At 51.6% G+C, this 12,291-nt stretch overlaps 1 protein-coding gene across 15 annotated transcripts in view; it reads right to left on the minus strand.

Moving 5' to 3' along the window:
• Positions 1 to 383: 383 nt before the first annotated feature.
• Positions 384 to 12,291, minus strand: part of sema4ba (sema domain, immunoglobulin domain (Ig), transmembrane domain (TM) and short cytoplasmic domain, (semaphorin) 4Ba) — a 636,623-nt gene continuing 624,715 nt past the window's right edge. For all 15 annotated transcript variants that reach the window (XM_038813267.1, XM_038813268.1, XM_038813272.1 and 12 more), the window contains one exon: positions 384 to 1,239. In XM_038813267.1, the coding sequence (XP_038669195.1) occupies positions 452 to 1,239 (788 nt within the window). In that variant the 3' untranslated portion in view covers positions 384 to 451. The remainder of the gene's footprint in view (positions 1,240 to 12,291) is intronic.

Consider the following 12,291-nt stretch of genomic DNA (forward strand, 5'->3'; position numbering starts at 1 on the left):
AGAATGTATGTTCCAACACATTTGGCGCAGGGCCTTACTGTATTTCCAACCACTGAAGACTTGTGATTATCCCCCCCCCCCCCCCCCCCCCCCATTCATCACTTCCACCCCTCTCCACCCCCGATCCCCGAAAAAAATAATGGAAAGCCAAAGTCATGTACCACGAGACCAAAATTGCAAATAGATTGGGGTAAGTTGTCAGTCAACAAATCATGCGCTGTTCCATGCTGTTTTGGCCGATGGTCACAGACACACAGGTTTACTAGAAGCTCAACTGCCACACCAATAACCATCCATGCATGTGGTTTACATACTGAAGAGATTGTCTAAATGGCACAGTACAACAGTCTTTTAAGCTGCCAAGCTTTCGCTTCTCAATTTCATGTGGTTGGTCCCTTTTTGGAAGGCTACAGTTGGTGCCGTGGTTGACCTCACTCTGTCATTTCACATTTCACACTACGGAGTCTTTGATTTCGGCACCAATCCTCACCCTCGGTTGGGGGCAATGAGCAGAAATCTCCACGTACAAGTTTTTTTGATTCATTTGGTTGTTTGGTGACTCGGGGTACCCAGAGTCCTTGTCATTGAGAGTGTTCTCCAGTACGGGTGTACTGCAGATATGGTTGTCATTCAGACTCTGGTAGCCTCTGTGATGCTCGGAGGCTGCTACTTGCACAGGGGTTCCATTTAGAGGCAGGCTTTCGTGCGTGATCTCAATCTTCCTTTGTTTCTTTTGTTGCATGCTCGAGCACTCGCCGTCTTTAATCAGCGACTTCATTTTGTCTCTGTTCCGGTACAAAATGACCAGGGAGGTGGCTGCAAGTGTTAATCCAAAGACCACGCTCACTGCCACAAATTCAGTCCAGTAGCTCTTGCCATCGGTGTGCTGAGGAAAGCGACTCTCACTGCTCAGTGGATTGATAATGATCCCACTCCTTTCATTCATTACCGAGTTGGACTTTCTCAATATGTGCAAGGTTGTGGCCTCTGGAGAAAGATCCAGTCTCAGACAGTAGTTTGCAACCAGCAGCCGAAAGTCTTCCTCTATGGCCCAGCACTCATAGACGCCCAGAAGCTTTGCAGCCGCAATAATTCCACCATCGGGAAGCACCATGAAACTGGCATCGACTGCGGCCCCGTTGTACGTCCACACCCTGGTGGCAAAGTTTGACTGCACTTTGCATGGCAACACCTTGAAACTGTTGGGTGACACAGTGGCGGTCTCACAGGAGATCGTACCTGTTTAGCAGAGAGACAAGAAATAATGAATACTTCATATTAAAATGCACACTTCAAAGGTATGGATTTTGAAGAAATTTCTTCAGAGATCTGCTGTATTCATGAGAGTGTAGACCCCACATTTCACTGCTATATATTGGACAAACAAGTAAAACAAGATAGCTGAAGACAATGCTGCATTGTATTGGAACTTTATGAGTCAAAGTCCTTCTGCTGAAGAAAAGGAACAATTTTAAAAAAAAAATAGTATACATTTGCATCACAGAATCAGATTCACAGAATTGTCACAATGCAGATGGAGGCCCTTCGGCCTATCCTGGCTGCACCGGCTCTCCAAATATGCAATTCACTTAGTCCCATTCCATTCCATTGCTCCACTCCCTTTAACCCTGCATATTCTTACTTTTCAGATCACAATCTAATTTGCTTTTGAAATGATAGAAGTGCTCTTTCTGGGGGTCGGTACAGATTCGATGGGATGAATGGCCTCCTTCTGCTCTGTAGGGACTCTAGATTCTATGAACCTGCCTCCACCACACACTCAGTCAGCGGGTTCTAGACCTTAACCACTCGCTGCATGAGAAAATTTCTCCTCATCTCGCATCTGCTACTTTTACCAATTAATATCAATCAGTGCGCTCCCATTCTCGATCCTTTTATGAGTGGGAACAGTTTCTCACCAACTACTATGCCCAGACCCCTCATGATTTTGAACATCTCTATTAAGTCTCTACTCAATCTTCTATACTCCAAGGAGAACAGTCCCAACTGGAGGAGGTGGGGGAAGGGGGAGGGGGTAGGGGGACGTTGAGGGGGAGAGTGGGGTGAGGGGAGGATAAGGGGAGGGGGGGGAAGATACTGTCATCTGGCAATGCTTTTACCTGAATTGGCCAATGAGAGGTCACAGGACGTGCTCTCTAAATAAGGACTCTCTAAATAAGGACTAATATGGGCTATCGAAGCTTCCAGGCCAATAGTGGGCCCCTCCAGTGTGGAAAGAGCTGTGACATTATGTGAAATATTCAGAAAACAAAGGGTTAATGCCAAATAATAACTAACCACTCGATGGAGCTAGATGCAGAACTATATAAAGCACTGTCTCACAGGCTTCTGGGAGAAGGCTGGAGAGAGTGCAGAGGAGAGGTCTAGAGAGTGTAGAGTACAGTTATAGATAGAGTGTAGAGACTAGTGTTAGTAGAGTGTAGATTGTAGATTACTAGATTAATGTTTACTATCGGAGTGAGTGGTCCAGCTTTAATAAGTAGTGTAAATAAAAGTTAGCTTTGTTAATGAACTTGGCTTCTGTAGTTTTTGTGAACACTACAACGTCCATCCTGATAAAAGAATCACAAAGAACACCACATGTTACCTGGAGTATGTTCCTAAAAGTAAGAAGTGAGTATAGGAAGTAAGTTTAGCTTCGAAGATGAAAAGAAGAACAAACACGCCGCTACACAGATCTCGGAGACAGCACCAAGCTACTGACCATAAGATGGAATGTCTGAAAAAGCCAGAACACTTCAGGACGACTGGTAAACTAAGTATAAACTGGGAACATTTCAAACAGCAATTTGAATTTTTTTTATCTGCCTCCGTATTAGAATCAGCTCCTGATCATTGAAAAATCGCACTCCACCTCAATTTGGCTGGACCGCAATCATTTCAATTATTTAATTCCTTTGAATTCGCAGACAGTGAGGATAAGAAAAGATTTGAATGGGTCATGGACAAATTGCAAAACGCAAGTGAATGAGACGTACGAGCGTTCTTGTTTAGAAAAAGGCTGCAGCTAGAAGGAAAATCGACAGATTTGTTCATAACTTTTTTTTTTTATAAATGTTTTTATTCAGTTTTCATATTTTATATTGAACAAATTACAAATTGTTAGGAGAGAAAAAAAAAACAAACACGCAAAAATTAACATACATATTTACAGGTAAGCATCTTCGTAGTAGTAACTGCGCCCCCCCCCCCCCCCTCAACATGTTTATTTAGTTTGGTTTTGGGCCTTAGCTAGCCATCGAACCCCCGTAACGAACCTGTAGCCCTCCCCCCTCCCGCTACCTTCCCCCGACTATTCTTCCTCTTGTACATTGGCCACAAATAGGTCCCGGAACAGTTGCATGAATGGCTCCCACGTTCTGTGGAAGCCGTCGTCCGACCCTCGGATGGCAAATTTGATTTTCTCCATTTGGAGAGATTCCGAGAGGTCGGACAGCCAGTCCGCAGCTCTGGGCGGTGCTGCTGACCGCCAGCCAAACAGGATTCTACGGCGGGCGATCAGGGAGGCAAAGGCAAGGGCGTCCGCCCTCCTCCCCAGGAATAGATCTGGCTGTTCTGAAACCCCGAAGACCGCCACTATTGGGCATGGCTCCACCCTCACTCCCACCACTTTGGACATAACCTCGAAGAAGGCTGTCCAGTACTCCACGAGTCTGGGGCTAGACCAGAACATGTGGGCGTGGTTGGCCGGGCCTCTTTGGCACCGTTCACATCTGTCTTCCACCTCCGGGAAGAACCTACTCATACGGGTTCTTGTTAAGTGGGCTCTATGTACCACTTTTAGTTGCGTCAGGCTGAGCCTTGCGCACGTGGAGGTGGAGTTGACCCTATGCAGTGCTTCGCTCCAGAGTCCCCACCCTATCTCCATCCCCAGGTCGTCCTCCCATTTCCTCCTTGTTGCGTCCAGTACGGTGTCGTCCCTATCTACCAGTCGGTCATACATGTCACTACAGTTCCCTTTCTCTAGGATACTTGCGTCCAGTAGGTCTTCCAGTAGTGTCTGTCGTGGCGGTTGTGGGTACGTCCTTGTCTCCTTTCGTAGGAAGTTTTTGAGCTGCAGGTACCGTAGCTCGTTCCCCCCAGCTAGCTGAAATTTCTCTGTCAGTTCGTCCAGTGTTGCGATCCTGTCGTCCGTGTATAGGTCCCTGACTGTCAGTGTCCCCCCGTCCTGCCTCCACCTTTTGAAGGTGGCGTCAGTCAGTGCTGGTGTGAACCTATGGTTGTTGCAGATGGGAGCCCTGTTCGACATTTTGGTCAGGCCAAGTTGCTGCCGCAGTTGGTTCCAGGATTGGAGGGTGGCTGTCACCACTGGGCTGCTGGAGTGTTTTTTGGGTGGGGATGGGAGTGCTGCCGTGGCGAGGGCCCGGAGGGAGGTTCCCATGCAGGAGGCCTCCTCCGCACGCACCCACTCAGCTTCTGGCTCCTGGATCCATCCCCTTACTCGCTCGGCTGTTGCTGCCCAGTGGTAGAATTGTAGATTCGGGAGGGCTAACCCTCCCCTGGTTTTTGTTTTTTGTAAGACCTTCTTTGGGATCCTAGCATTTTTACCCCCCCATACGAACGCCATGATGAGTTTGTCCAGCGCTTTGAAAAAGGCCTTGGGGATGTAGATCGGAATGGATCTAAACAGGAAGAGGAACCTGGGCAGTACGTTCATTTTGATCGTCTGAACTCTCCCCGCGAGGGAGAGCGGGAGTGTGTTCCATCTTTGCAGGTTCTTTTTAACTTCCTCCGTCAGGCTGGTGAGGTTCCATTTGTGGATCCCTTTCCAGTCATGGGCTATTTGGATCCCCAGGTAGCGGAATTTATGTCGGGCTTGTTTGAACGGCAGCCCATTTAGTGCTGCCCCCCCCCCCTTGCGGGTGTACTGGGAAGATCTCACTTTTGCTCATGTTGAGTTTGTAGCCCGAGAAGGCTCCAAACTCTTTCAGGAGCGCGATGATTCCGTCCATGCTGCTTTGTGGGTACGAGATATAGAGGAGCAGATCATCCGCATAGAGTGAGACTCTGTGCTCTCTATCTCCCCTTCGGATCCCCCTCCAATTTTTTGCTGCCCTGAGCGCGATTGCTAGCGGTTCAATTGCTAGTGCGAACAGCAGCGGGGACAGTGGGCATCCTTGTCTGGTGCCCCTGTGCAGCTGGAAGTATTGGGAGTTGGTATTGTTGGTCTGTACACTCGCCATGGGAGCGTTGTACAGGAGCTTTACCCAAGCGGTGAACCCTGTTCCAAGCCCGAACCGCTCCAGTACCTCTATGAGGTATTTCCACTCGACTCTGTCGAAGGCCTTTTCTGCGTCCAGGGAGACGATCACCTCTTGTGTTCTCTCCCCGGAGGGGGTCATTATCACGTTCAGCAGGCGCCTGATGTTCACGGTAAGCTGTCTACCTTTGACAAAGCCCGTCTGGTCCTCTGTGACCACCTCAGGTACACAGTCTTCTAGCCTTTTGGCTAGGATTTTGGCCAATATTTTGGCGTCTGCATTCAGCAGAGATATGGGTCTGTATGACCCACATTCCGTTGGGTCTTTGTCTTTCTTAGGTATCAGCGAGATTGAGGCCTGTGCTAACGTGGGTGGCAACGTGCCCCTAGCTAGCGAGTCTGTGAACATCTCCCGCAGGTGCGGGGCCAGCGCTGTCGCAAATTTTTTGTAGAAGTCCGCCGGGAATCCGTCCGGTCCCGGCGCCTTCCCCGCCTGCATGGAGCTAATGCTCTCCATGATCTCTCCCAGTGCTAGTGGTGCTTCCAGATCCCGTTTTCTGCCCTCTCCCACAACTGGTATGTCCAGTCCGTCAAGAAACCGGTTCATCCCAGCCTTCCCCGTTGGGGGCTCTGAGGTGTACAGCTCTTGGTAGAAGGCCTTGAAGGTTTTGTTAATCCTCTCTGGTTCTGTTTCCAACGTGCCTCTGGTATCTCTGATTTGCGCAATTTCTCTGCTGGCTGCCTGCTTTCTCAGCTGGTGGGCCAACAGGCGGCTGGCTTTGTCTCCGTGTTCGTATAGGGCCCCGTGTGCCTGGCGGAGTTGGTGTACTGCTTTCCTGGTGGAGAGCAGGTCAAAGTTCCTTTGTAATTCTTTTCTCTCCGCCAGGAGTTCTACAGTCGGGGCCTCGGAGTATTTATGGTCTACCTCCAGTATGGAGTCGACCAGCTTCTGCCTAGCCACCCTTTCCTCCCTATCTCTTTGCGCTTTGTAGGCTATGATTTCCCCTCTTAGTACGGCCTTAAGCGCTTCCCAGAACGTGGAGGGTGAGACCTCCCCGTTTTGGTTGATCTCCGTGTACTCCGCTATGGCCTGCGCTATCCTTTCGCTGAAGGCCTTGTCAGCTAGTAAGGCACCGTCCAACCTCCATTTGGGGCGCTGGGCCCTTCCCGTCTCTAGCCGCACATCCATGTAGTGTGGAGCGTGGTCTGATATCACAATTGCGGAGTATTCCACCTTGTCTATCTCTGGAAGCACCGTTTTCCCCACCACAAAGAAGTCAATTCTGGTGTACACGTTGTGTACTGGGGAGAAGAAAGAGAATTCTTTCTCCCCCGGGTGGGCGAATCTCCAGGGGTCTACTGCTCCCATCTGCTCCATATAGTGACTGAGTTCCCTTGCCATGTTTGAGGTTTTCCCCGTTCTGGGGTTTGATCTGTCCGTCGTTGGGTCCTGTACACAGTTGAATTCCCCCCCCATGATTAGTCGGTGCGTCGCTATGTCCGGGATTTCTGCCATGGTCTTTTGGATGAAGCTCGTGTCGTCCCAGTTGGGCGCGTACACGTTAACTAGAACTACCGGCGCCACATCCAGGGCCCCGCTGACCATGACATACCGTCCCCCTGGGTCCGTAACCGTCTTTGTCGCCCTAAACATTGTCCTCTTGCCAATCAGGATCGCCACCCCCCTGGCCCTTGCCCCATAACAGGAATGATAGGTTTGTCCCACCCAGCCCTTTCTTACCCGCAGTTGGTCCTGCTCCCTCAAGTGCGTCTCTTGGAGGAAGACTATGTCGGCCCTCATGTTTCTAAGGTGGGTGAGGACTCTAGATCTCTTCACTGGGCCGTTAAGTCCCCTTACGTTCCAGGTGACTATTCTGGTGGGGGGCTTCTGCCCCCTTGCTCCTGTGGGGTTAACCATATTTGTCCGGTGGACGCGCCCCTGCCCTCTGGGGTTTCCCTTTGTTAGGGGGCCGTCCAGGATGTCCACTATCACTGCTTTCCCCATGCGGTCGGGTCCCTGCGCTCCGGGGTTCCCCCTTGTCCCGGGGACACCCGCCATGGCCGTCCACTGTGTGTCCGCCACGCGGGTAGTCCCCTGCACTCCGGGGGGCCCCTTCACCCACAGACCGTACTGGGTGGGTGCTTGCAGCAGTTCCCTGTTTCGAGCCCTTGTCTGTGGCACTTTGTGGCCCTATTCCCTTTCTGGCCTCTTTTGTCCCTTCGTCCCTGCATTTCCCCTCCCTGGTCTCTCGCCCCCCGAGTGCCCCCCCCCCCCCCCCCCCCCCCGCTCTATCCCTTTCGGGGATACCCCTGTATACCCCTCCATTGCCCCTCTCTCCCCCATTCCTGTCCCCATTTGCTCTCCCACCGTTGATGGGTGATCCCCCCCCTCCCCTGCCTGGCGCCTTCCCCCCTGTTGGGGGTGCGCTGCGGCCCTGCTCTGTTGCGCGCCCCCTTCGCTAGCTTTCCTGCTAGCACGGTGGCTCCCCTCTCGGAGGTTGCTGTCCCGCTTCCCCTCTCCCCTCTCCAGTACTCCCGTTCCCTCGTGCCGGGGCCTGGCCTCCCACCTGGAGCGGGCCCTTGGGCATTGGGTTGTTTTTCGTTCTGGGTGTTCCTGCCAGGGGGGAGGGGGCTGGCTTTGCCTCGCCCCTCCCCACCCCCCCGTCGGCATGACGTATCTCCTTGCCATGGGCCCCTCGTCCCTACTTCCCATGGCGTTTTTCCAGCCCGTGCTCCTCGACGAATCTATTCGCCTCGGCAGGGGCTGTAAAGAAATATTCCTTGTGTTGGTATGTGACCCAGAGTTTTGCTGGGTACAGCATACCAAAACGTACTTTGTTCTTATAGAGAGCTGCTTTCGCTCTGTTGAACTCCGCCCGTCTCTTAGCTATGTCCGCTCCAAAATCCTCGTAGATTCGGATGGCGTGCCCGTCCCAATTGCAGGCTCTATTCTCCTTGGCCCAGTGCAGGATTGTCTCCCTATCCCGGTACCGGTGCAGTTTGGCTATAACTGCTCTCGGTTTTTCCCCTTCCTTGGGCTTCGGGCGCAGTGACCGATGAGCTCTGTCCATTTCCGGTGGGGTGGGAAAAGTTTCCCGCCCCACTAAGGAGCCCAGCATCGCAGCCACGAATGTTGTGGGATTTCTACCCTCTATCCCCTCTGGCAGGCCCACTATCTTAATATTTTGCCTTCTCGAGCTGATCTCCTGGTCGTCTACCCTGCCCTTCAGGCTCCCCTGTGTTGCACTCAGTTTCACCATTCCCCTCTCCAGGGATATGACCCGGTCGCTCGCGTCAGTCGCTGCCTTCTCCAGCTCTTTAATGGTTGCCCCCTGGGCTTCCAGTATCTTCCCTTGGGCATCCACTTTCTTCTCCAATCTGGTCAGAACCTGCTGCACCCCTGACATGGCCCTGGTCACTGCTGCCTGTGCTGCGGCCTCTGCGTCTGCTTTTAACTCTGCCTTGATTGCCTGCAGCTGCTCCCTCACCACCTCGGCAAAGGCTTCCTTCCAATTCACGCCCCCCTCTAACCCCAGGGGAGAGGTTTGCCCGCCCGTCCAGCTCTTCTGGATGCGGCGAAACATCCTTCCCGCCGCTTCGCGTGTTGACTCGTTCGCCCGAGCTGGCTTGCCCTTTGCCCCGTCTACTTCCGGTGCCCCCTTTCTCTTGGCTCCCTTCTGGCATTTTTTTCTCCCCCTTCCCCTTCATCTTTTCTTCTCTCCTTGTTCTTCTTTTCCCCCTTTTCCGCACCCTATTTTTATTTTATTTATTATTATATATCTATATATATATATATATATATATATATATATATTTTTTTTTTTTTAAATTTATTTCCCCCCTTCTTTCCTTTACCCCTTTTCTCTTTACCAGTTTTCTTTTGGGTTTTTTTTTAAAAAAAGAACAGAAATACAAGTCTCTTTTTTCTTTTGTCTTCTCTCCCCACTCAACCAGGAGAGAGAGAGAGAGAGTCCCTTTGTCTCTTTGTCCTTGCCACGTGGTGGTCACTGCAGTTGGGGGGGGGGGGGGGGGGAGGGGCGAGTGGGCTGGTGGTCGCTGCCGGTTTGGGGGGGGGGAGGTGTCCCCGCTGCTGGTTGGGGGGGGGGGGGGTGTCCCCGCTGCTGGTTGGGAGGGGGGGGGGGGGGTCCCGTTGCTGGTTGGGAGGGGGAGGGGGGGGGGTCCCGCTGCTGGTTGGGAGGGGGAGGGGGGGGGGTCCCGCTGCTGGTTGGGAGGGTGGGGGGGGGGGGTCCCGCTGCTGGTTGGGAAGGGGGGGGGGGGTCCCGCTGCTGGTTGGGGGGGGGGGGGAGAGAGAAGAGGGGCCGCCGCCGCCGCACCGCTCCTGGCCCGCGTGGGGGGGGGGGGGGGGGGGGGGGAGAGAAGAGGGGCCGCCGCACCGCCCCTGGCCCGCGTGGGGGGGGGGGGGGGGGGGGGGGAGAGAAGAGGGGCCGCCGCCGCCGCACCGCTCCTGGCCCGCGTGGGGGGGGGGGGGGGGGGAAAGAGAAGAGGGGCCGCCGCCGCCGCACCGCTCCTGGCCCGCGTGGGGGGGGGGGAAGAGAAGAGGGGCCGCCGCCGCCGCACCGCTCCTGGCCCGCGTTGGGGGGGGGGGGGAGGGAGAGGGGTTGGACCTGCTGCTGCTGGGCCCCCCTGTCGCTGCCTCTCCTCTGCCGCCGCCGTCACCGCTCCTCTGCCGTCGCTGTTGCTCCTCCGCTGCCGCTCCGCTGCCGCTCCTCTGCCGTCGCTGTCGCTCCTCTGCCGTCGCTGTCGCTCCTCCGCTGCCGCTCCGCTGCCGCTCCGCTCCTCTGCCGCTCCTCTGCCGGCGCTCCTCCTCCGCCGTCCGGCCTGTCCGGGGGGGGGGTTGTTCTTGTCTGGCGCTTGCGGGAGCCCCTCTCCCTGCGACCTCCTCGCTCGCCGCCCGGAAGTCGAATCCGATTTGTTCATAACTGATTTAAGACTGAGAGCGCAGTCCTGTAATTTTCCTCCGTTGCAGATTCAATGTTGCGGGATCAAATAGTGTTTGGAAGATATGATGAACAGTTGCGAGAAAGATTACGAAGAAGACCAGTTTTGCCATTAAACTTTTCAAGGCCAGTGAGCAAGCCACAAACGAATATGCAGAGTCCAGGGCTGAAGAAAAAGACGCGAACCCGGGAATCATAGCCAATGCCATTAACTCTGTGGCGCAGTTCAGAAAACAGCGCGCCACTGATGGTGGCCTTTTTGAAAGTGACGTCACCAGCGTGATGACATGCACACACTGTGGCCACGCCCACTATAGAAAAAATTGTCTTGCGAAAGGAAAAATTGCTCGCAATGCAACAAGTTCAATCATTTTGCCTCACAATGCCGTTTTACTTCAGCGATACCGGCAAACAACTCTAAAAAATCGTTCCATGGATACAAAAAGGTACAGAGAATACAAAATAAAGGACATGAAGAAAAAATGTTCACTTCAAATAATGATTCCTCTAAGTTTACTCTGCAGGATAACTTCATGGTAGAAGTGATAACCAGACTTAATGCACTGGACACCAATGACAACAATATTTCAACTCTCCGATTTAATTAAAGATTGGACTGTAACACTAATATTAATGAGTCTGATGTTCCATTCAAGCTGGATACATATGCACATGCAAATTTAATCACAGAGGCAGATCTAAAACAAGTGAACAAGATTCCAAGAATTAAAAAATCTAACTGTAGGTTGACAGACTTCAACGGGAACACAATAGTGACGAAAAGTTCCTGCTGCCTCACGGTACAGCACTTTGACATCTGCATGCCATTGGACTTTGAAATTGTGGATGATATGAAATCATCACTAATTGGGGTAGATGCATTAAATTAAATATGGTGCTAAGAAATTAGCCTGCCAACACATTTCAGCATGAAGCTGAGGGCAAAGAACTAGTTGCAGCAGATGCATCACCAAGAGCTACGAGTTACAATGATGAGAAAGCATTGGAAGTAGTACATGCCATATTTGATGCATACATGTTACCAGTGTCTTATGCAAAGCTAAGTTTAACATGGGATGAAACTGAAAAAGACACAATACTTCAACGGGTGATCAAAAACCTAAGAGAAGGATGGCCAAATGGCAATTGCAACAGTTTTCAAAGCATCAAGGATGACCAGACTGTTATAAATGGATTCCTGTTGAAAGGATACAGAATTGTAATACCGTCCTGCCTCGGAAGAAGTATTCTGGAAAAGATACATGAAGAGCATCAATGGATAGAGAAGTGTCGAAGACTGCCAGGCAGTCAGTATATTGGATCAACAGAGATGCTGATAACTTCGTGCAAGAGTGTCTGTCAAACACATCAACCATCCCAATGTAAAGAAACCTTTGTAGCAAGTGAGATAGTCACAAACCCAAGGTCAAAGGTTGGGATGGACCTGTTCTATTTCAGAGGGAATGATTATTTAATCATCATTGATTACTATTCCAAATATCCTGAAGTAATAAAGCTGTCAGATTTGACTGCTCACTCAGTGATAAGAGCGGCGAAGTCTGTGTTTGCTCGACATGGAATTCCAATAAAAGTCGTAACGGATAATGGACCCTGTTTCAGTAGTTGGGAATGGTTGTCATTTGCAGAAGGGTACAACTTCCAACACGTTATCTCTAGTCCATTATATCCCCAATCCAATGGGAAAGCCGAGAAAGGAGTGGGAATAGTGAAACAACAGTTCAAAAAGGATTTGATGATAAAAAGGATTTTTCGCTAGCGCTGTAAACTACAGAGCTCCTCCTTTGTCGTCAGGATTGTCACCTGCCAGTCAGCCTCGGATGATTAGCGACCCAGCTTGTTGGGGCGAGGTGGGGGGGGGGATAGTTATTCTGCTTCCAAACCTGCCTTGAGCAAAATAGCCCGTAGGCAGAATTATGCAAGTATTCTCGATGACATCACAAACTTGCGTATACCCATCAACTCCATTCTTGCCCGCATATCAGGGTGAGAATGAGTTCAAACTTTGCCATTGTCCTTTAAAAAGCTGAATTCAATAAATTTGGTCAATGAACTAGAAAATGAATATGAACTATGCTGGCTGTTTGGGAAAAA

The sequence above is a fragment of the Scyliorhinus canicula genome, chromosome 12 (assembly GCF_902713615.1).
Source record: "Scyliorhinus canicula chromosome 12, sScyCan1.1, whole genome shotgun sequence".
Taxonomy (NCBI): Eukaryota; Metazoa; Chordata; class Chondrichthyes; order Carcharhiniformes; family Scyliorhinidae; genus Scyliorhinus; species Scyliorhinus canicula.